At 37.3% G+C, this 25,013-nt stretch overlaps 1 protein-coding gene across 2 annotated transcripts in view; it reads left to right on the top strand.

Annotated features, from left to right (window-relative positions):
* The window catches only part of MME (membrane metalloendopeptidase), a 93,795-nt gene that overhangs the window by 48,888 nt on the left and 19,894 nt on the right, over nucleotides 1-25,013 (top strand). For both annotated transcript variants that reach the window (XM_036350359.1, XM_036350360.1), the window contains exons 10-17: nucleotides 874-975; nucleotides 3,526-3,662; nucleotides 3,772-3,865; nucleotides 5,041-5,169; nucleotides 6,123-6,221; nucleotides 8,960-9,040; nucleotides 10,059-10,162; nucleotides 24,220-24,278. In XM_036350359.1, the coding sequence (XP_036206252.1) occupies nucleotides 874-975; nucleotides 3,526-3,662; nucleotides 3,772-3,865; nucleotides 5,041-5,169; nucleotides 6,123-6,221; nucleotides 8,960-9,040; nucleotides 10,059-10,162; nucleotides 24,220-24,278 (805 nt within the window). The remainder of the gene's footprint in view (nucleotides 1-873; nucleotides 976-3,525; nucleotides 3,663-3,771; nucleotides 3,866-5,040; nucleotides 5,170-6,122; nucleotides 6,222-8,959; nucleotides 9,041-10,058; nucleotides 10,163-24,219; nucleotides 24,279-25,013) is intronic.

The following is a 25,013-nucleotide window of genomic DNA, read 5'->3' as shown; positions in this document are numbered from 1 at the left end:
AAGTAAAGCTGGATATGGTTGAGTATAGAGCAGTAAACTGCTTGGGCAGGATGGGCGCATAGTCACAAAAGTACAAAGTGCTAGCATTCCTCAGATACCTGGCAACCTAAACATGAATTTTCTCTGTTTTATTTGCTTTAAATTCTTGCAGAAACCATTGTGAGGTGGGTTTTTTTCCTGTCTGAATTATAACTTGAACACTGAATAATAGTGGTGGTGGTGGAGGGGGAGACAGAATTTGCATGATAAATTGAAGATGACTATATTCAAAAAAATTATTATAATGTGAAACAGACACAACTGAGCTGGCCATTAACCACAGATGGAAGCAGGCCACATATTGCTTATGTGGCTTGGCCATTTTCAAAAATATAAAAATATTAAAATATATAAAAAAATATATAAAATATATAAAAATATTTTTTGAGAACTTTTATAGTCAATACTAGCCAAATCTTGATAATTGTTACTGAAAATATTTAAAATCTCTTAAATTTCACTTTCCTTTTTGATATGACAAAGTAAATTACAAAATAAGCATAGAGTGGAACTTCAAGTATATTTACCTATCCTAGTGGTCGGCAAACTCATTAGTCAACAGAGCCAAATATCAACAGTACAACGGTTGAAATTTCTTTTGATAGCCAATTTTTTTAAACTTAAATTATATAGGTAGGTACATTGTTATTAACTTAATTAGGGTACTCCTAAAGCTTAGGAAGAGCCACACTCAAGGGGCCAAAGACCCGCATGTGGCTCGCGAGCCGCAGTTAGCCGACCACAGACCTATCCCATATTCCTTTTTTCCTTAAATACAATGTTTTTCTAAAAAATTCTTAGTTCTAAAATAATGATCAAAATTTAAATCCATAGGCTTCAGCTAAACCTGAAGATCGAAATGATCCAATGCTTCTTTATAACAAGATGAAATTATCCCAGGTCCAAAATAACTTTTCATTAGAGATCAATGGGAAGGTAAGTAGCAAGTTTTATGTACTCTCTTATTGTGCCATTTCTAAAATTTACAACATTGAAATACAGTTTCTTAAACTTCAATGATTTATTACTTATTGAAGTAAATTGAACATTAAATGAATTTAGATGACACTGACCATCTGACTTCATGACAGGACCAGGAAAAAAAAAAACCTATTTGAAACTATTATATTTATATTTAGTTAGAGGTGATTTTAAAAGTAAAAGTCCTTTTCAAGGCAGCTATGCAATAATGGTGGGAATGATCATAGAAAAGGGTTTGGAAAATATTAAACTGAAAATCCTTCAAAAAGACCATTATGTAGCCATCAGAGTTGGACAGTCAGATAATAAAAGCATTTAATTTGTTTTTAACTTCTAAAAAGATTAATTTATTCATAGAATCTGCTATGTTCTCATCAAGGCATCTATGAGGTGTTCAGAGAAATAACAGAGAAATATAACACAAGAAATAAGAAAACTCTGTCTCATAGATTCCATTTATAAGCAGCAATTGACATCTTTTTGCTTAGTTGTAATTCATTAGCTAGTATGTAATTATCTCTTTGGGAGGCCATTCATGTGTATTTGTGTATTAGTTGTGGCACACAATCAGGAAATAAAACAACATCCATGGGAAAATCTGCAAATGACTACATTCAGTGATGGATTTGCTTTGGCTATAATTAAAATAAAAAAGGACTTTTAGAAAGCATAACCTTTCCAGTTAGGAAATTCTCACAGAGCTTTTTAAATTGAATTTATTGGGGGGGACACTGGTTAACAAAATATACAGGTTTCAGATGCACAATTCTATAACACATTATCTACACACTGTATTGTGTGTTCACCACCCCAAGTCAAGTCTGTCCTTCACCATTTATTTCCCCTCTACCCTCCTCCACTTCCCTCACGCCCTCTCCCCGGGACAACCGCCACATTGTTGTCCCTGTCCATGAGTTTTGTTCTCTTTTTTCCCCCATTTTTGCTCAATCCCTCTACCTTTCCCCTGCAGCCCTGCCCCCCAGTCACCCTCCCCTCTCCAACAGCTGTCAGCCTGCTTTCTATCTATGAGTCTGTCTCTAGCTTGCTTGTTAGACCACTTTGTTCATTAGATCTCACATATGAGTGAAATCATATGATATTGTCTTTCTCTGGCTTATTTCACTTACCATAATGCTCTCCAGATCCACCCATGCTGTAAAGTGCCTAATAAGTATGTTCTGAAAGAACGATCCAAACCACCAAAGGAAATCAAGAAAAGAACATCGCACTTCATACTTAGAAAGCGATCAGCATATTATATACTTATCCGTATAACTATAGAGCCTAAAATATTGGTAATTGTAAACATTCTTAAGCACTGAAATGTGGCATTTCAGCAAGATGTGCATGATCTCCACTTCTGCTGTTTTTCCTTATATCCACTGGTGGTTGAAAACACCAAAATTCCCATTTTAAAAAGACAAGCTTCCATCTTTTGGCAACTCTAAACGTAGCTTCTGAAAAGTAAAACTGCATGCCTATAGACCTTATATTGACAGTGTTCTGTTTGGCTTCGTTGCACCCTCTGTGGTGCATCTATAACTTCATTGAACCTCTGCTATAACTAATGTGCCTTCATTTACTGCAGGATCTTCACGGAGATATATTACTGTGTTAAATGGATTATTTATTTATTTTTTTAAAATATATTTTTTATTAATTTCAGAGAGGAAGGGAGAGGGAGAGAGATAGAAACATCAGTAATGAGAGAGAATCATTGATCAGCTGCCTCCTGCATCTCTCCCCCAACATCCCCCACACCCACTGGGGATCCAGCCCAAAACCCTGGGCATGTTCCCGACCAGGAATCAAACCGTGACCTGGTCGATGCTCAACCACTGAGTCACGACAGCTGGGTGGATTGTTTATTAAAACCCACTTTTTTTTTTTTAAATATATTTTATTGATTTTTTACAGAGAGGAAGGGAGAGGGATAGAGAGTTAGAAACATCAATGAGAGAGAAACATCGATCAGCTGCCTCCTGCACATCTCCTACTGGGGATGTGCCCACAACCCAGGTACATGCCCTTGACCGGAATCGAACCTGGGACCTTTCAGTCCGCAGGCCGACGCTCTATCCACTGAGCCAAACCGGTTTCGGCTAAAACCCACTTTTAAAAGATAAACACTTTATACCCATTTAAAGTTTTGCATATATTTTAAAGCTAACGTTTTCTTCTATTTTATATTGATTAGACCAAGAAGATGGCACTGAGCCTAATTTCTAACTGTATTTTCTCTACACTTACAGGCTTTGCTTTTGTTCTTAAGTGGTTGGTTTAATTCTATCAAAATAATCATGCTGCCGAACTAATTTTTATTCAAAACCAATTGAAACAATTAAGGGAAAATCCCATACAAGTATCTGACTGGATGATTGTGATAATTATATTGTGCTGCAGCTGACGCCCTAACAATGTCTGACCCCTGAACATAATTGAGTGTTGGAATCAAGAAGAGAAATTCATAATTACTGAATGTTTTGTGCCTGCTTTTTTTTCCAGCCATTCAGCTGGTCCAATTTCACAAATGAAATTATGTCAACTGTGGATATTAAAATTACAAGTGAGGAAGATGTGGTTGTTTATGCTCCAGAATATTTAACCAAACTTAAGCTCATTCTTACCAAATACTCTGCCAGGTAAGTATGTCAGAGTGCCCATGTCCTCAGAGTTTACATTTAATATCACTCTTTTGAAGCTTTGCAGCCTCATCTTTTTTGTTGCTGGGTGGTGGGTTTTTTTATACAGAGATCTTCAAAATTTAATGTCCTGGCGGTTCATAATGGATCTTGTAAGCAGCCTCAGCAGAACCTACAAGGAGTCCAGAAATGCTTTCCGCAAGGTGAAGATACAATCTCTCTTTTCTTAAGACTTAAAACATAAAGAGACACATGGTTATGAAGGTGCCATGTATACTGCTAGAATGTGGTGAACTTGGCCAAGAGACAAAATGCCGAACGTTGGTTATTTTGCCCATGTTTAGGCTATGATGTCTGGAAAAGCCATCATAGAAAAGCTAGTTTTTATGGTCTTTGCCATCCTATGTTTGTCTACTGTGGCATCGTGATCGAAATGCCATGGAAGGATATGCCTTTTGTTATGTGAGCAGTTCATGAAATAAACATACTGGCTTGGTGTTTGTGTGGCATTAAAAACAATCGCAGGGATATCTTGATTAACTTGATTTTTCAGGTGTTCATAGCACACTAGAGTTATGCACAGATGGAGTGCATTGACGTGGACAATCCACTAACACATCTACCTGGAGACAACCTTAAGGCCTCTTATTAGGCTGTACCTACATTTAAACAATCATCATTTTAGTCATGTTCTGAGGGACGAAGGCAGGAGAGATGAGAAAGGAGAAATTCTAGCGAATGGTTGGTGTCCAGTATTGGTTAGTGTCATGGAAAGGAAATAACTTTCTGATTGAAATTTTGTGTTTTTACCCTTTAAAAGAAAATACAAGCACAATTTTAAAATTGAAGAATGTCAAATTGGTATTTTGCTAAGTTTCCCTTACCTAAGTTAGACCCCTTATTGGTACTTAAATTTATACACATAGATTTCTTCTAAGTGCTGGAAGTTCAGCTAAAACATTCAACAAACAGGAATGTGCCTTTTTGTATAGCAGATTTCTCTCATTACGGCATTTATTGAACATTACTTCACATTTATGTTTATGCAGCGGTAACGGCGTTATTTTTTGTTTGGGAGGGTTGTTTTGGGTTGCTTTTTTCCTAAAGCTGTCTAGAAGGATGTTAACTTGTAGTAGCCTGAAGTTCTACTGGGACAGGTACTGAAAATATACCTTATTTTCAGATTGTATGTAAGTAAACAATCCAATTGGATTGCATTTTATCATCGGCAAGGACAACGTGCCTTGTAAGGAGGACCAGTGAATATTGCAAGAATTTAGGAGACGTAAAGAATAGCAAGTCCTGTGAGATTTGTGTTGTGACCATGCTCCCTTGTCTTACTCCTGATCAAACACCATTTCCTTTTTCTCTCCCATAGGCCCTTTATGGCACAACATCAGAAATAGCAGCTTGGAGACGTTGTGCAAACTTTGTCAATGCGAACATGGACAGCGCAGTGGGAAGGCTTTATGTGCAAGCAGCATTTGCTGGAGACAGTAAACACGTGGTAATGTTCTCAGCACAGTGCACTATCACTCACTCATTTGCATTGATGGACAATTACAATGGTCCATAATTGGGCTAAAATTTTATTAATTGTCGGGTAACCTCTGAATCATAATTGGCCATTATTTCCCAGTAAATCTCATCCTCCCTCTCTCAAGGATCTGGTTACGTTTCTGATCCTAGTATTATTTAATCCAAAGGCAACTGTCCTTTTTCCAGAAGCAGTAGGTTCTGGAAACAATCACATGTTCTAGTGATACAGTCATTTCTAAACTCCTCTGTTTGCAAAATTGACTCAGAATTAGGGTTTTCTTAAAAACCTAGAAAATAAACCCAGGTTTAGTTGAAGTGTAAGAAATGTACTCTATTTTTCATTGTTACTGACATGAAAGCAATGCAGCTTGAAGATATGGTGAAATAATCTCTTGAAATGCTGCTTCATGCTTTACTAAATTACAAATGGTAATAATAGTTAATATTTTATGTTAATTCTTCTTTTATGATAATGGAACCGGTTTATTCTTAACATGATTTTTGATAAATGTGTGTGTATATATATATATATATATATATATATATATATATATAGTACCTATTTAATCATAAGTATTGATAAAAACAATGTTGCTTTAAAATATAATTTTTCACATATACCCATTTGTTTAGGTCATAGTCTGCCTATAAATTTATATTTATTAATATATTATTAAATCACATAAAGACAGATTATAGCTCTATTTTTAAATTTTAAAAAAAGTTTAATTTATCTTTATTGCTGAAAGTATTATAGTTATCCCCTTTCCTCTTCCATCCCCCCCTCCCCCGACATTTACCCTTTCCACCCTGTTCCTGCCCCTCATCTGCCCAGGCTTTCACCCACTATTGTCTGTTTCAATTTGTGTTATAAAAAATTAACTAATGGCCTAAATTTGTCTTCTGTTCTTTTGGTTTGAGGTTGAGGATTTGATTACACAGATCCGGGAAGTTTTTATTCAGACTTTAGATGAGCTGACTTGGATGGATGCTGAAACAAAAAAGAGAGCTGAAGAAAAGGTAAAAAGCAAGGCAGGGCTAACTATCAAAGAAAAAAATTCTTTATAAAGAAATACCAATTTTTAAGACAATTCAGGAAAACAGATAATCAAGAATTGCATAAGAATTTGAATAAACACCTGATCAAAGGCAGTGAGAGAAAAAAATGCATAAAATAAAAGCAAGTTCCTTCAGAATGTAATGTTTTCAGGAACATTTTTTATGGATAAATTTATTTTTCTATGATTTCCATTGTTTTATTTCTCTGTAATCAACTTCTACTCTCCATGTTCCTTTCAAAACTTTGAAAGATCTCCACATTTTTTTTAAAGGAAGACTTCAGAAAACAAGAGGAAAATCTTATGTTAGCAAGTAAAAAATGAAATGATGTTATCAGTGGTTCATGATTTTTCTCCTTTTAAGAAATATATCTAAAAGGCCTCTAACAATGTCAAAAATATGCCCTCAATTTGTAATGCAAATTTCTAGCTAAATTTTTTAAAGCATGCCTCTAGTTTTTTATAAAACCTAGGAAGAAAAAAATACTGTATTTCTGTTCAAGCAAATGTAAGATGGTGCAATTTTTGAGTTTTATAAGGTGACCTGTCTCTTTTATTGGAACTTTTAATATTTTGCATATGAAGAAAGGTGATATTTCCAAGGAAATTTTAGGTTTGAATTTACTATGGTCATTTGTCTTGCTAACTATATAAAACTAAAAGGAACAACATGTCCTGTGACAACTATGTGCTTTATGAGCAGTATTCACATGCAACTTGATTATTGGTCTGTAGTTAAGGTGGCAAGAAGAACAGACCATATTTTGAACTGATAACAGAGGGAGTTCAAAAACCTAATATAATAAGAGAGTCAAGCTGCAGTGTAGTTCTGTGTTGGATTAAATCACATGAAAGGACTATCTTTTTCAGCTTCACAGAGCCCTGAGTGGGTTAGGTCTAGATTTTTAAGCCCCCTTATATTTTCATTATTCTGGCAAAGTCCTCAGAAATTTGGGCTGGATTTGCTTCATTCATGCTCTAGCTCTCTGTGACATGGTCCTGTTTGATGTAGGCAATTGAATTGTTTTAGATCAGTGATGGCGAACCTTTTGAGCTCGGCGTGTCAGCATTTTGAAAAACCCTAACTTAACTCTGGTGCCGTGTCACATATAGAAATTTTTTGATATTTGCAACCATAGTAAAACAAAGATTTATATTTTTGATATTTATTTTGTATATAAATGCCATTTAACAAAGAAAAATCAACCAAAAAAATGAGTTCACGTGTCACCTCTGACATGCGTGTCATAGATTCACCATCACTGTTCTAGATCATCATTTCCCAAGGTGGTGTCAGAAAACAGGTGCCAAGTTGTTCCACAAAAGAGAGTCCCCTGGTCAAAAGACTTCAGGAAACACTGCCTGTAGGAAGTCTTCCCTGATCTCATCTTAGTCTAGGTTACATGCTCTGAGGGTATGAGTCTATGGCATCATACATCACACTGAGAGTAAATTCTCATTTCATTGCTTATCATTGATTTTTACAGTAAGCTCTCTGGGGGGCAGAAATTTTGCCTAGCATTGAAGCATCAGCCCCTTGCAAAGTACTGGGCTCATTGTAGACCCTTGAACATATATTGAATGAATAAAGAGACAAATTAACTCCTCCTCTTGGACACTCATAATAATCTAATTTTTACTGTAAGAAGTCCTGCAATAAAGAAGCCTGTTTTTGTCACAATATTTATCCAAAGTATTTGACAATAAATTACTTTTATGCAGTAACTTTTATTTCAATAGAGTCTCTGTCCCTTAGAACACTCTTTTGGGAAATGTGTTCTAGAAAATAAAGTGCTAATGAGAGGGGGCTGATTAATAATTTGTGGAAACCTACAAGAAAGTGGGCGTGGCCTAACTGACTTAGTGACACATATCCTGTCCCAGCCACTGGGGAAATCCTGGGCTTATGAAACAGATTGGTAACAAAACCACATCCCTTTGATGGCAAACCAAATAACGCAGAGATACAGGCTTAATTCCCCATGACAAATTTAAATTAATTAAATTATTTAAGAGCAAATGTGATATGATAGCATCAAAAGTCAGATATCTTTGAGAAAATAAAAAAAATAGAAATAACAAGTAGTAAACAAGGGGTAATCATGAAATAATAAAAATAAGTAAATAACTTTAAAATACTAAACATAAAAATTAGAAATGGCATAAGCAAGAGGTAAACGTGAGCTTGTATAACAAGGAAAACTCTTGTTTGCTACTTGTTTAATTAATGCCATTAATTTAACTTTGAGAAGATAGGCACACAGCCTTGGAGACTGAGGTAGAACATAAAAACTCCAAGAAACAATATTCAGGAAGAATATTAGCATGAACATATAAGCCTATATCTGTTTTCTCAGCCAAATAGGCAATGTGGAAAGACAATTATAAGCTGCTAGAATGGAAGCTCTAAGTATTACTCGCCCTATAAATTGGCCGACTTGTCAGCTTTCATTTTGGTTTTCTTGGGAAAGCTGCAGTCTGTGAGGACAGAGCATTAGAAGCTAAATTTCAGACCAACTTTTTGTTTCTTTTGAGCCCCAGGATGAAGCCACTTCAAATATTTTTTCTTAAGTGTTGTCTGATACTCTTTTTGTAAACAGTATGGATCAAGTTATTCAGTTGATATTCATGGGCAAATGACAGTGTTTGCATTTGAAAGTTATGTAATCATCCTCACATTCAATATTACAATTCTCATAGGCCTTGGCAATTAAAGAAAGAATTGGCTATCCTGATGACATTCTCTCAGATGACAACAAACTGAATAAAGAATATGAGGAGGTAAGTTTCTATTAAGACTCTGGGCTAATGACACCTGGGGCTGGTGGCAATGTTATTTTTAGCTATCGGGTGCCAAAAATTATGTGAAGTAGCCTAAAACTATAGGTTTTATTATTTTTTTAAAATATACTTTTATTGATTTCAGAGAGGAAGGGAGAGGGAGAGAGAGCTAGAAACATCAATGATGAGAGAGATTCATTGATCGACTGCCTCCTGCTGGGGATCAAGCTGGAAACCCTGGCGTGTGCCCTGACTCAGGAATCAAAAAGTGACCTCCAGGTTCATAGGTTGATGCTCAACCACTGAGCCATGCTGGCTGGGCCCATAGGTTTTATTATAAAAGTCTTTAGCACTGAAGACAGAGGTGTGTTTGTTTCAGTTTTAGCCTTTTATTTCATTGGCCTGTCCCACATCTGTTATTTTGGCTTCCATGTATTCTATTTTAAGAAGTAAGAAAAATCTGTTGTCCTTTAGAGTATCAAGGGTAGCCCTAGCTGCTTTGGCTCAGTGGATAGAGCATCGGCCTGCAGACTGAAGGGTCCCGGGTTTAATTCTGGTCAAGGGCACATATCTTGGTTGCAGGTTCCTTGCAGGCCTGGGTACTAGTCAGGCCTCGTGCAGGAGGCAACCAATCGATGTGTTTCTCTTACATCGATATTTCTGTCTTTCCCTCTTTCTTCCATTCTCTCAGAAAATCAATGGAAAAATATCCTCCAGTGAGGATTGAAAAAAAAATCTCAAACTCAAAGAGTATCAAAGGTAGACATCAAAGTGCTGGAACAGCGGGCAGCACTCGGGCTCCTTATCTTGTCTTACAGGCCTGAAAAGTCAAATCTTCAGGTTCCCACCCACTTTTTAATTTTCCTTCCACTGGATAAGTTAGATCATGCATTCTCTGTTTAAAAAGCAAACAAAAAAATACCTGAGAACCAGAGATTGTTGTATTCTCTATATTTTTAGCAAAAGTTTTGAAAATATTGGTTTTAATATTTTCACCAAAATCTTTTATATAATATAGTACAAGTACAAGGAAGATGAATACTTTGAGAACATAATGCAAAATGTGAAGTATGGCCAACATAAACAACTAAAGAAGCTTCGAGAGAAGGTGGACAAGGATGAGTATGTATATTCCAGTTTTTAACATATTTATTCAGAAGAGGGTCTTTTTCCCTCCTTTTTGTTGTATGAAGAGAAAGAGTCTGACTTGGGATAGTGTTAAAAAGTACAATCGTCTCCTATGAAGTACTTTTAAGAACATCTAAGAAGATTATACTAAAGATGGGTCAGGATTTAACCAAATTAAAACTTTTTTATTAAGGTACATACTCAGATAACCTAATTTCTTTGGTTTTTCTTCATTTTATTGCCTGTTCCTCTGCTTTGCTTGTGGACAAGGTTTTCCAGAACACCTTAATCTAAGCAGCCCATGGCTCCTTCAAGCCTTCTCTGAGGCCTTTCTTAGTGTACTCAGAATTTTCTTCTACCCACAGCCCCACCTGTTTTCTGTCAGTGAGTCATTCCCCAAGTCCATCCCCTTCCTGGATTGCTCCATGTAACACTTCTCTCATCCTAGAGGTAGCCAAATATGAGATACCAGAAATCCTTCTCACTCATAGCTTTCAAATGCTTTTAATCTCTGTTTATTAGTGGGATTGGTCCTTCATATTAACTATTGGTTTAGCATTTACTTATCAATTAAATGGATGTGTCCAACATATTTATCAACCTATATGGTTGTGCACTTTCTAGAATTGCTTCTGTTGATATCTCACTAGGTTCTTAGCTGCTAGAGAATAGGGGCCATTCCTTTTGACCATTCAGCACAGTACAGAATACATAGATTTTCAGTTAAAGCTGAATTAATGAATGAATGACAAACAAGTGAAAAATAGACATACTAACTTGATTTGTGTGGTAACGAACAAAATAACATACCAGTGAGGTTCTTGGTTCATGTATGCATTTATTCTTTCATGTATTCATATTATTAAACTAAACTAATATTTTAGAACACTGGCTAAATCTAGGTGTCAGTGGGTACTGGGAGAATCAAAGGTAAACTTTGTTTATATTACATTGCATCATAACAGTAGAAAGTAGTGTTGAGGAGGGGGAGAAATTTCCACTTTGCCCCTCTTGAGTTCTTAATGCTGAACTAATAATAAAAATGACATAAGACCAGATTAACAAAGGAAAAGTAATTTAATATGTGCATGTGGGAGGTTATAAAGGATACTCTGAGAAATTATGAACCAGCCAGCTTTTTATGCCTTTTAGACAAAGAAACAATACATTTGACAGGACAAAGAAACTTAGGTTTGTGTATTCCTTAGTGAAGAATCTAACCAAAGTTTGGGCTTCAATAGTAAATTAGTAAAGAAATAACAAGTTTTGTTTATACAGAATTAATGAATTAATAAAGAAATAATAAGCCGTGTAGCCCTGAATTCCTTAGCTCTAAGGATAAGGGTGTCTCAGTCTACTGTAGCAAGAAGACTTTTCATAGGAGAGATTTAGTTCCTGCATTCAAGGAGAGATGGGAGGGTCCATTTGCCCTTCTTGCATTGACTGCTTGTCAAGTAACTTTAATTCAAAATTATCAATATTCTATTGTGCGATATTTTTGGGTGGCCTTCCCTGACCCCGACAGTAGGAAAGACATGATGTAATAAATAAACTGTACCACCAGGAGGGCTAGACAACAGTCCTAAATGGAAATGCTAATACATTTCAATTCTTATACAACATTTTGAACTCTTCAGGTATTCTGAAAGAGAGACTGGTTTCTTTTGCTGACCCCTGGGTTTGTACTGGAGCAAAGGTTGTGTTATCTGGGGCTAAAATCGGGGCTGCAAATGTCAGAGAATGTTTGGCATCCCAGCTGGCAAAGAGGAAGGAAAATGGTTACATACTGTACAGTTGGTGCTGTAATAGATTATCAAGTTGTTTCTCTAGAAACTCACACAAAGTCATCAAAAAGAATACTGTGTGGGTTAAAATCTGAGAGGTTTCTGACAAGTCTGAATATTTTCATTTCTTTAAAATATATATACTTACATTCAATAAATGTTAGCACCGAGTAAATTATTGTCAAATATTCTTTCTGAAAATAGCTACTATAACTTGCACCATGTGACACAAGAAGATTTATTTATCATTTTAAAAAATAGTTGTTGAAATATCACTGATGTTTTCTTTTGAAGTTGATGTAGACCCAGTTCCAGAATCACTTTGTAATATAGTTTGCTCTTTTCATTCCCTTTCATCATATGGATTGATTTTCTTTAAGTTCTCTTCTCTTTATGGTAGGTAGTCAAAAGTCAAACTTGTATATAATATTTTAATGAATGTTTGGTGAGTAGCATGCATCACTCAGTAGTACTTTGTGGATGTTCTCCATGAGCTTCTGATAGTCAACCACAAGTGCATATGACTTCTTAGTTCTTCTCTGCCAGGCCTGGCTAGCTGGTCTTCCTTCCTTATCTAATGCCTGCATACTGACTACTAGGGTTCAAAATTCTTAACTGCACATGAGAGTCATCTGGGGAGCATTAGAAATAGTACCGATTACTCAACCCTGCCTCCCTAGATTTTTGATGTACTTGCCTGTGGGTGGGGACCCAGGTACAGTATGTTCTGGAATAATGTCGTTTATTCAATGTTATTTCATTATAATGTTGATGAAATGCTTAAATAGAACTATATATATATATATATATATATTTCTTTATTGATTTCAGAGAGGAAGGGAGAATGAGAGATAGAAACGTCAATGATGAGAATCACTGATGGGCTGCCTCCTGCACAACCCCACTGGGGATCGAGCCCACAACCCAGGCATGTGCCCTTGGCTGGAATCAAACCTGGGACTCTTCAGTCCGCAGGCTAGCACTCTATCCATTGATCCAAGCCGGCTAGGGCTTAAATAGGAACTTTTAACTCTTCTTTGTATCAATTAACCTACAGTAAAATTGGTTTCATTATGCGTCATTTCACATCAATTCCAAGAAGCTATGGGTGAGATTAAGTGAGTACTTCCTATACTGGTTCTTTTTAAGTACAGCATGTTACTGTACAAAACAACGTGCGATTAAATCAAGCACAAGAGGAAATGATGTAATCAAGAGGCACAATAAACATGAAAGGTACGAGGGCTCCTGCCTGTGTGACACAGCGCACCGTTACTCAGACTTTTATTTTTCCTGAGTAGAAAGACTGCACTCTAAAATAACAATAAAAGTGTAGGACAGTAAATACGTAAACCATTTCATATTCGTCCATTACCATTTTCAAGTTTTATGTACTAGACATGGTTGTATGTGCTATATTTTTATACAGCTGGCAGCACAGTGGGTTTGTTTGTACCAGCATCACCACAAACATGTGAGTCATGTGCTGTGGTATGACGTTACCAGGCTACGATGTCTCTAGGCAATAGGAATTGTTCAGCTCTACAAGAATCTTATGGGACCACCATCGTATATATGGTGGCATTGACCGAAACGTTATGCAGAGCATGACTATGCCTAACATGATGTAGCACCAGTAACATGATTATTTTCTTGCAGTCCATAGAGCAAACACAAACTTCTAATGAGAAAAAGATATAGCAGAACAAAAAAAAAAAATGAATTTCTACTCTTGTTTTTAGGTCTGATGCTATTTTATTAGTTTCTCAGGCCAAAACATTCTATAATATGATTGGGACAGGTAGTGCCAGTTATTTGTAAGTCATGACGATTGAGCTGTGGAGTTGCTTTTTACAAACTGCAAAGACTTATTTCATTGCTGAACCTTTCCTGCTGTGGTGCATGAAAATAAAAACACTGACATCGGCAGCATAAACGTTCTATTGAGCAGCTACAATGTGTGTGAAGCACTGCACTCTTCTCTCTAGAGCAGTGGTTCTCAACCTTCTGGCCCTTTAAATACAGTTCCTCATGTTGTGACCCAACCATAAAATTATTTTCGTTGCTACTTCATAACTCTCATGTTGCTACTGTTATGAATCGTAATGTAAATATCTGATATGCAGGATGGTCTTAGGCGACCCCTATGAAAGGGTCGTTCGATCGCCAAAGGGGTTGAGACCCACAGGTTGCGAACCGCTGTTCTAGAGGCTAAACAACTAAATCTGAGGAAAGGCGGGATTATAAGGAAACAAAGTGCTAGGGCAGCACTTGTTTAAAACCACGATGAAATCTTTACTTATTAGTAAAACATTCCCTGGAAACATGTCAGCATTTAACTCAATATTGCGGTGGATAGAGGACCCACTATAAGCAAAACGAAACAGAAATGCTCAGTTCCGTTCTGCCTTCCCCTTCGTTGCTTCACGCCTGCTGTTTTTCTGATTGGATGGTGGGAAGCCCCTGAAATAAGTGGTGCTCCTGTGGCAGACAGCCCCGCATCGGGGCTCCATGGGCTCTTTCTGAAAGGCCAGCACCAGCAAAAATGGCAGGGAGGTTGGCTCCCTGTGCAGTGACACTCTAGTTTAGCCACTGCTTGAGTGAGTAACACTCTTGTGTCCCAGTTCTGCCTGTTATTACCTGTGGCCTTTCAAAAGCCATGCAGTTTCCTTATTTATAAGAGGAACAGGTTGGTTCAGACTGCAGGAGATCCCTAAGGCTCCCTCAAGCACTACAGTTCCATAGCCCTGACTGCAAAGCTTTGAGAGGAGAGGATGTTTTCTTCCTTGGCGTCTCCGTATCAAGTGAGCCAAGAAGAGAAGAGCATATTCTTTTTAAAAAATATATTTTCTTTTATTGATTTCAGAGAGGAAGGGAGAGTGAGAGATAGAAACATAAATGATGGGAGAGAATCATTGATCAGCTGCCTCCTGCACATCTACAACCCCAGGCATGTGCCCTGACCAGGAATTGAGCCGTGACCGGCCTGGCGAACGTACTCTGGAAAGCTAGGGAAGTACCTCACCTCTTTCTAAAATATCCCTTCTGATTTCCCCTTCACTGATGTTTCTAGAATCACTTTCTTTCTAAGTAAGACCAGTGCCAGTGAACTTGATTATTAAAAGAAAAGCAGTTGTGCAGGGCTTACATGGGTCAATGTGATGGCACAGAGGTGGGGCATTAATAGGACCTATCCAGGTGGATATGCAGATTGGAGACTTGGGGCACAAATGAATCTCCATGAGTATAGATTTATGGGGAAGATTTATGAAAAGGATTTGGCTCATCAAGTACTACTCAGTGATGCCCTAGTCCCGTGGTTGGCAAACCGCGGCTCGCGAGCCACATGCAGCTCTTTGGCCCCTTGAGTGTGGCTCATCCACAAAATACCACGTGCAGGTACGCACATACAGTGCAATTGAAACTTTGTGGCCCATGTGCAGAAGTCGGTATTTTGTGGAAGAGCCACACTCAAGGGACCAAAGAGCCGCATGTGGCTCGCGAGCAGCAGTTTGCCGAGCCACAATTTGCTGACCACTGCCCTAGCTGGTTTGGTTTAGTGGATAGAGCATCGGTCTGTGGACCAAAGGGTCCCGGGTTCGATTATGGTCAAGGGCACATACCTCAGTTACAGGCTCCTCCCCAGCCCGGGCCCTGGTCAGGGCTTGTGCAGGAGGCAACCAATTGATGTGTTTTTCTCACATCGATGTTTCTTTCTGTCTTTCCCTCCCTTACACTCTCTCTAAAAAATCAATGGAAAAACTCTGTGAGTGAGGATTAAAAAAAAAAAAAAAGTACTACTCAGTGATAAGGATAGGATAACAGGTAGTTAGACTAAACTTGGACGAATCACTCTAACTCCCCATGATAGTATCTGCCATGGTATGCTCATGTTCTGCACACATTATAATCGATACAAAAATTTAAGTTGTTATCTTTTATACTTCCACTAAACCAACCGACTTTGCACTTTTCCAGTGTGTTTAGGGATTATAAACAAAACACAGTTTATCACTAAAAATATCTTTCTTTTTAATTAGCACCAAATGAGGGTTTTATTTTGTTTTTGGATGGGGAAGGAGAAGTAGGGAGGGAAGATAAATAGTTGAAAGGCTGAAGTATTAAACTGGGAGAACTTTGCAAAAGAATTCTGGAACTTTCATGCCAGTGTGCCCTCTTGAGAGGGTGGTATCCAGATGGCACAAGGCTTCCTTCCAGCTGTCATCATTCCCTGCAGCTCACATAGCAGCACCGCCTCACCACAGCCTGTGCCTTCCCCTCCCATGGTCCCAGGATGAGAAGGGTCATTTCTCTTGGGGCCTGGAGGTTCCATCAAAATGCTTAGGCCCAAATCTGTATTGAGCACCTATCATGCTTCCAACCTGTTCTAACCCCTAGAAATACAATTAAGAACAAAACATGAAATAAACCAAGAGGACTACATCAAACTAAAAAGCTTCTGCACAGCAAAGGAAATGGTCACCAGGATAAAAAGGCAACTGATGGGAGAAAATATTTGCAAATCATATATGTGATAAGTTGTCGGGGCTGACCAGCAGCCCCTGAATGACAGATGAATAGATTACCCGGACACAATTTGACTGTGAAAGAGAGGGCTAAGGGGCTTCTGGCTCTAGTGGCCAGAGCAGCCTCGACTGCCTGCCTCGTTAAGCTTTTATTGGAATTTTTATCTTTAGATGCAATCAATAGGGTGAGTAATCTTGGGAGGACACATGGGCTTACATTGTCCTCAAGGTAAGGACATCCAGGGATGAAGCATAAGGATTCCAGTAAACACCGGGGGGTCTGCACATGCACAGACTTGTTTGGAAAGGTCAAGGAATAATTAGGGGCACTGCCTTTGACACTCCCCTAAGCCTCCCCTAAGTTGGAATTCTGATAAACAGGGCAGGCAGCCTTCCACACACTTCCCTTTTATCAGAATGTCCTCCTTACAAACTTTCCAGCCAAGTCTTGTGTGCTCCCCAACAATAAGTGGTTAATCTCCCAAATATATAAGAAGTTTCTACAACTCTGTAACAAAAAACAAAACAAACAAACAAAAAAATTCCTAATGACCCAATTTAAAAATGGACTAAGGACTTGAACAGGCATTTCTCCAAAGAAGACACACAAATGGCCACCAGGTACATGAAAAGATGCTCAGCGTCACTCGTCGTCAGGGAAATGCAATCAGAACCATAATGAAATATTGCATCACTCTGGCAAGATGGTATTGTCAAGAGACAGAAATTGAGAGAGAGAGAGAAAGAGAAAGAGAAAAAGAGAGAAAGAGAGTTGGTCAAGATGTGGAGAAATTAGAACCCTTATACCATTTATGGGAATGTAAAACAGAACAGCCACCATGGAAAACAGTATGAAAATTCCTAAAAAAAAATTAGAGACAGAACTACTGTATAACTCAGAAATCTTACTTCTGGGCACATATCCAAAAGACTTGAAATCAGGTTCTCAAAGAGATACTACATTCCGACTTTCATTGCAGCACCATTCACAATAGCTAAGATGTGGAAGTATCTGTTTCCATCGACATTTAATGGATAGATAAAATGTGGTATATACATACTAATCAGCCTTTAAAAAGAAGAAAATTGTATCATATGCAATGACATGGATGAGCCTGAGGACATTATGCAAAGTGAAATAAACCAGATAGAAAAAACATACTGTATGATTCCACTTATATGAAGTATCTAAGATAGTCAAGTTCATAAAATCAAAGAATGGTACCAAGGGGCTGGGCTTGGGATGTTATTAATCATCAGGCATAAAGTTTCAGTTAAGCAAGATGAATAAGTTCTAGAAATCTTTTGTACACATTGTACCTACAGTCAACAATAATGTGTTGTACAGTTAAATATGCTAAGAGGATAGATCTCGTGTTGGTATTCTTAACACAATTTAAAGAAAGAACAAAGCCTGCAACCTCCCTGCCTTCATGGGGTTACCAGCTAATGAGCTAGATAGACAATAAACTTAAAATGCTGCTGTATCATTACTAAGTCTTAGATGTAATAGGTTTCAATTCTTTTATAAAAGATCCCAAGATTATTCTAAATCAGGAGAAAAAGTCACCAAAAGAAAATTCTGACAGAAATGATGCATTGACCCATAACTCCCAAATCTGGAATTTCTCTATATTTAGCATATCACACACATCAGGGTGCACACATATGTGCATGTACATACCTATAAACTTATTAAAGACTAAAACGATTGTGCTTGTTGTGAAACTTAGAACCACACACAACCAACTGATGACTTCTAGGAAGAAAATCAAGAGTAGTGATTTTTATTGCCTTTTGTTGAAAGAGAAGTGGATTCTCCCACTTTAATGTCTGAATAGGAGCTCTGGCTCTCACCACTCAGACAGAAAGATGATTCATGCAGAATACTTCAGTTATGTTAACAACTCTTATGCAACAACAATAAACAGTTTAATGAGGCTCTTTGGTCCTACGGTGCTTTTACCTTTGGGTAAAAAATTGCACCTTATAGAATAGTGGGAAGAATTTGTGTTATGGAGTCAGGGAGCTGTGGTGGTGGGGATGGTGGGGGCTGAGGGGTGGAGGGAGTAGGCAGGCCTGAGTTAAGATTTCTGCTTTGATACTTACTAGCTGTACGAATTTAGACAACCTACATAGTACCACTAAGCCTCAATGATTCCTTTAAAAACTAGGATAATATCTACTCTTGCCTTGTAGGGTCATTGTGTTCTGTGTTGTGTAATGTGCCCTCCACATAACATTGATGCTCATTAAATAGTAGCTGTTATTGTCTGGTCAAGGTGGGGCTTCAGGGTGATGTAGAAGCCAGCATCCTAAAACTTATTAAGATAAGAGGGAGCCCTGTGAAGTGAAGGGGGTCAGAACAAGCTCCCCACCCCCGCGCCCCCATAAATCTGTTGATTATTTTGAGCTGAAGACAAGGCCCCAAAGTCTCTCGGATAAAGCTTTTCATCTCCCCCTTAACTACCTAAAAAAACTTTGATGAAAGCTAATACTAGAGACAACTACAAAGCCTGTGAGTTAGGTGTGGGGAGCTCAGCAGAGGCTGTCTCTGGGTGGCATGGCAAACATTTGTTTACCAAACATTTGCTCTTCCCATCTTCCTGTGAACTGACTTCCTTCCCTTTGAAGCCCTAGACCCCTAAGCCCTTCTGCACATCTGGGGTTGTCTTGACTCTTTGGGCTTCTGATGTCTATGTGAGGCTCTTCTACATACATAATTAAATTTGTCTTTTTATATCAATCTGCCTTATATTAATTATTATATTAGCCAAAAGTGCCTAGAAAGGTAGAGGAAAAATTTTTCCTCCCCTACAGAAGCAATTTAAAAATAAGTGCTTTCATTTTAGAGGTTGGCAAGAAATTGGCATTCATCATTTTAATGAAATTTTGTGTATTATTTATTTATTTATTTATTTATTTATATTTTTTATTTTTTTTTCACAATCAGTCTTTATTGAAGTACCACTGCCCTGGAAGTTTAAGATAGAGATAGAGCAAGTAAGAGGTCTAACTCCAAACTAAAATAAAGAGATCTAACTCCTTCCTCTTTGAAGAATTCTGTTTAGTTGGGTACTTTGAAGTCCTTGGATGTTTATATACTTCTTCCCATCTCATCCTATTTTACATCTTACTTTCCTCCACAATTCTCAGGAATGCTTGGCTACATGTCTCCGAGAAAATTTGTTCCACTTAACAACAGTTTCTAGGTAGAATGTGGCTTTCAGACCTGTTCTTTGGGGACCAATTGAAAAACCAAAGGCTACAACCCATTTTCCCTTCACTCGATTGCCTTTGCTAGGCTCTGTGTATTATTTAGATAAAAAACTTAGAGGGGGGGATTATACTGGAAGATGACAGGGTCCTTTTTCTCCTTAGTTTACGTTTCTTTTAGTTTGTAAGTATTAGGACAAAGAATTTGATAACCAAACTGTGCCTTAGTTTCTACATGTGAAAATTGGACATGTCATTTATCTTATATGGGTGGTTTGAAGATAAATGAAGGTACATGGAAACCTCTGAAGACTTGATGAGATAATATTGATAAATGTAAAGAATTATAGTGGTCATTGCAATTACAAATGAGAATTCTCCTTTCCAGGAGTACGTGAGTAAGACAGAAAAAACCACTGCATTTTATTGATGAGTTCACAGGAGTTACTCACGAGATGCTGAGAAATCGAACACTTCAGGGAAAGGGACATTCATTAACCGTTTGGTTGCTTTAAGTTTTAAAGTCACACATGAGTGGGTGAAGGAGAAGTTTTATTCCAGGTGCTTTCACAATCCAGTGGGTTTATTATATCTGAAAAGCTATAGGATCAGGCTGTCGACTTCTGCTTTTCTTCCCTGCAGTAAAAATGATGTTTGTGTACTTACATTTTATCACCACTTAGATTCTTCAGGGTAATGAGAGCTGGAAGAGAAACACCTGGTCCCCCTCTTGAGTTTTTCAGTTATATGTCCCATCCCCATCGTTAGCTCAGCTTGGAGGGCCACGCTGCATATAGTGGCTCTTCTTTGTTCCATCATTGAAAGCCCCAAAGAACAAGTTTACCGGACAAAACTATTGCTCAGAAGTTAAAAGTAAAATTGTCTTACTTTTTGTTTTCTCACGCTGTGCTTTGTACCACACCACACACATCTTTGCTCCTACACACCCAGACCCAGGAGGCAGGAAGAGAAACCAAAGAACAGGGTGATATTTGACTCCTGTCTCAGGCTTGATACCTGCCCAAGAGGCTGCTGGTGTCTGACCTGCAACTTTGAAGGTACCGCCAGGTAGCCTGCTCTATCCATTATTTTAGGGCAAGAATCACCACCATCTGGTTTTCTCTTCTGCTGCACCTTTCCTCTTTTCTGTACTGTTCTTCAGGGGCGAATTTGTCTGTCGTTCATGAATGGAAGTGTCTTGGAGGCTACATCCAAATCAAAAGAACGTCTAGTTTTGGTACATCACCACTTAATTTGAAAAAAAAAATTGTTTTAGCACTGTGTTTTTCTACTTTTAGAAAAATTTTATTTTAAATGCTTTTATTGATTTTTAGAGAGAGAGGAAGGGAGAAGGATAGAGAGATAGAAACATCAATGAGAGAGAATCATTATGGATTGGCTGCCTCCTGCATGCCCACCACCGGGGATCGAGTGCAATGCAGGCATGTGCCCTGACAGGGAATCGAACCACCAAGCCACACCAGCCAGGCTAAATTTTATTTTTTAATTACAGTTTGCATTCAGTATTATTATGTATAGCATGGTGGTTAGGCAATCATACACTTTATAGATTCCCCCGATATTTCCAGTACCCACCTGGCACCATACGTAGTTATTACAACACTATCGACTATATTCCCTAGGCTGTACTTGACATCCCCGTGACTATTTTGTAACTACCAACTTGTGCTTCTTAATCCTTTCACTGTTAATTTAGCTTCTTGACCACAAATCTTAGACATTGAGTCTATAGCTGTTATCTTCATTCATTTAAGATGTAGTGATCGAATCAGAGTACTTCCAGTTCTGGTCATACCCAGGGACAGTACGTCCTGGGCAAATGAATCTGGGTAAATTAGCCCAGAGGTGATTGGAGGGCACACTGAGAAAGATCTCAAGGAAGGAAAGGCAAATGCCAAACACTAGTGCTCTCTGAACCTAACCACCATAATTCTGATTTTATTTGAGCATTCTGTGCTCATAAAAAGCAACCTATTTTCTTGAAGGTATAATTCACAGTGGACATTTTAATATGCAAAAACCTCCCTGCTGGAAAGTTACAAACATTAATCAAAATGCAATCTTAAGCCTTTCACAGTAATGTAACAGAAGAGCAGGAAAGCACCAAACAAAAGGTATGACATTTATTTTTACAAAAGCAATAAACATGACATGGGTAATATAAACTTCGTTCATCTATGTCCTGCTTTTGAGATCTGTCGCTGTCTAAAATATTAGTTTCATATGTCTAGTTCCTTTCCTCTGTAATGTAATTATTTTTTTTTAAAAGTTTGGGTTGGCACCTTTTGTATTTCAAGATTAGCATTGTGCCTGAATCCAGAACCAAATAATTTGCGTATTACTTGCGATTACCCATAAAAGCCCATGCAGAGTACACTATCATTACATCAGAAGTGTATAATTGAGTAACTGAACCTCAAAACAGCTGAGACCTGGAAACGTTAACTTTTATAACAAAATAAGTATACGCTGTTTTTGCATAAAACCTACTGACATAGTTGCTATCAAAGTGTTGAGACACGTCAGAGATACTGTTCTAAAGTCACCACAGGAAAGCATATTTTTCACACAACTTAGAGTCATATTTGAACCTAAGTCTTGATAACTGTGTGACGTATATATATATGATAGACCTAATCCATCACTTTTCCTGATCATGATTTTTATTCATATAAATATTTTCTTTCATAATATTTTTTGGTCACACAAACAAAATCTACTTGTGTTATATAGTTTCTGATCTCTTGGTTTTAGTCTGGCATCCCTGTGTTTACAAATACATGTTTTTGTGGTGAGTCACCACAGATCATGTGGGAAGCAAGAAGAGTTTAATTAAAATAAATAAGATTATATGACTGTAATCATCAACCTTCAAGAAATTAAAGTATTGATGACTCAGCTGCAATTAAATTAGGGAGGACTGATATGTCAGTCACAGACAGCATCCTATTTGAAAATTTTTTTTCTCTGTTTAAAACAACACCGTCAAACTAAAGAAGGAACAAATTGATCAACCATCCCTCCTCCCACAATCTCCATCTTCAAACTTATTTTCTTCCTAAGGAAAAAATCACAGAAACATTATCTGGATTTTTAAAAATTCCAAATCCTTCATATAAATATCTTAGTCATGTTATTGGTGATAAAACCCATACTTAATTAGAATTTATCAGACACTTGTTATATCTGGCCCTCCCACAGTTATTTTTAAGAGAGCAAAATGGGACTCACATCTGACCTCCCACCATAGTTACAGAAATTGTAGCTAAAATGCTGACTTGGGCAGCTGACTTTGTACTGCTCACCTCACAAAACAGGGTCTGGAAACAGTTCTGATTTAACCTCATTATACTAATTACTGTAAGCTCCTTGCATGAGTAGGATAATAATTGCTACACTAATTGTTGCCCAGAAAGTGGAATAACTGCAATGAAGTTGTTTTAAGTGTTTGCATGTGTCCTGATATTTAAGAGATTAATCTGAAGTTAATCATTGTCCATTTTTCAATTAGTGCATAAGGATGTATACTAGTCTATTATTAGGCATATATATTTAACTAATTAGTCTATTAAGATGGGATTAATACTCCAGGTGCACAAAAGTACTTGATTATGATTATTGATATGCAGTCTTTGTAACATATGTATAGAAAGACAAGGGAACATTGGTATCTATCCTTTAGCTTAACATTATCCTTGAATTACTGTCTGAGAGCTATTTTTTCCATTTTCTAATTCAGTCTCTTTTTTTTTTAATTTTTAATGTTGACATTAGTACAGGAGTGCCTCCTTCCTCCCTCCCTTTGCCCACCTCCACTCTCTCCCAACTCCCCTTTCATAGGCCTTTACCAAATTATTGTCCGTGTCCATGGGGTATGCATATATATTCATTAGCTATTTCCTTCACCTTCTTTATCCAGTCACCCACCCCCTTCATCAACTAAACTAGAGTCTTCTGAATTGATATGTTGTATTTTATAAGAGCTGTAGATTCTCTTCAGAGTCTAAGTCATGCTATACACAGATAGACAAATCTATTTAAGAACCACCTGGATTTCATTTTACAGTCATCATACAAAAATAAACCTTTGCTCAGTTAGCTGGAATGTCTCTTTTTAAAAAATAACTTTAAACAGCAATAATCGGAGGCATATTATCTCTTCATGTATTGTCAACTGCTCCAAAATTGTTGGCCATAGTTACCTGGTATCGGGAACATAAAGTTAAATTCATTTCAATATAACTTTAATCCATTGCAATTTCTGAAGAGATACATTTCATGCAAATGAAATAACAGATTGCAGACCTGGATATATTCTGATTTTTCAAGTAGAAATACTTTCAAATGAGCTTTCTCACCCGGCGAGCTAATTTTAATTTGTTGATCATATTTCAAGCAGAAAGTGAACATTCATCTGGGAATAGTAACAATCCTTTTATTGTGTTGAGTAGATTGAATCAGACAATGCAGTGTCATTTATAACATCTCGTCATGTTTTCCATAGGTGGATAAGCGGACCAGCTGTAGTCAATGCATTTTATTCTTCAGGCAGAAATCAAATAGGTAAGATCTATTCCTAAATAATGCTTTATTATCCCTTTATTGTTTTCAACCTGTAGTGAATTGCATGACTAGTTTGTAATACTACCCATAAAAGTATACCTGAGCAGAGTTGCTGATTTATTGAATATACTCTGAAAGTAAATTTATTTATGTATCTCTTTTCATGATAGTTGCAAATTTTAAATCAGTACAAATCATATTAAGTAGTTTTTTAAAGCAATACTCTCATTTTTAGTTAAATGGTTTATTTCTAATTAAGAAGTTATCGGCATTTTCTTTTGTATTTTTTATGGTTTTTATTTTTTGAGTTAATCTTTAACCCAGCTGGAATTTATTTTGGTATGTGACATGCAAATGATGGATAATCAGAAAAGTTTGTTTTTATATAACATGTAGATAATAAGTAAGGCATGTGCATCAGGTTAAAATCAATTAGCTCAAAGTCTTTTCTGGGCGCATACACATCCCAGCTAGTGGAATGATTACCTAAACTCAGACCAGAGCCTGTTTAATGATCAACTCGGAACCTGTTTATCCTTTGTAATGTGGTCCTAGAAACCATTTCTTAGAAGTGCTTTTATTGCTAAAGAGTCTTTACTTTGAAGTCCTCTTTTTTTAAAAAAATATATATTTTTATTGATTTCAGAGAAGAAAGGAGAGAGAGAGACAGAGAGACAGACAGAGAGAGAGAGAGAGAGAAACATCAATGATGAGATAGAATCATTGATCGGCTGC

This window comes from Myotis myotis, unplaced genomic scaffold, assembly GCF_014108235.1.
Source record: "Myotis myotis isolate mMyoMyo1 unplaced genomic scaffold, mMyoMyo1.p scaffold_m19_p_2, whole genome shotgun sequence".
Classification (NCBI taxonomy): domain Eukaryota; kingdom Metazoa; phylum Chordata; class Mammalia; order Chiroptera; family Vespertilionidae; genus Myotis; species Myotis myotis.
This window is presented reverse-complemented; position numbering and strand designations above follow the sequence as displayed.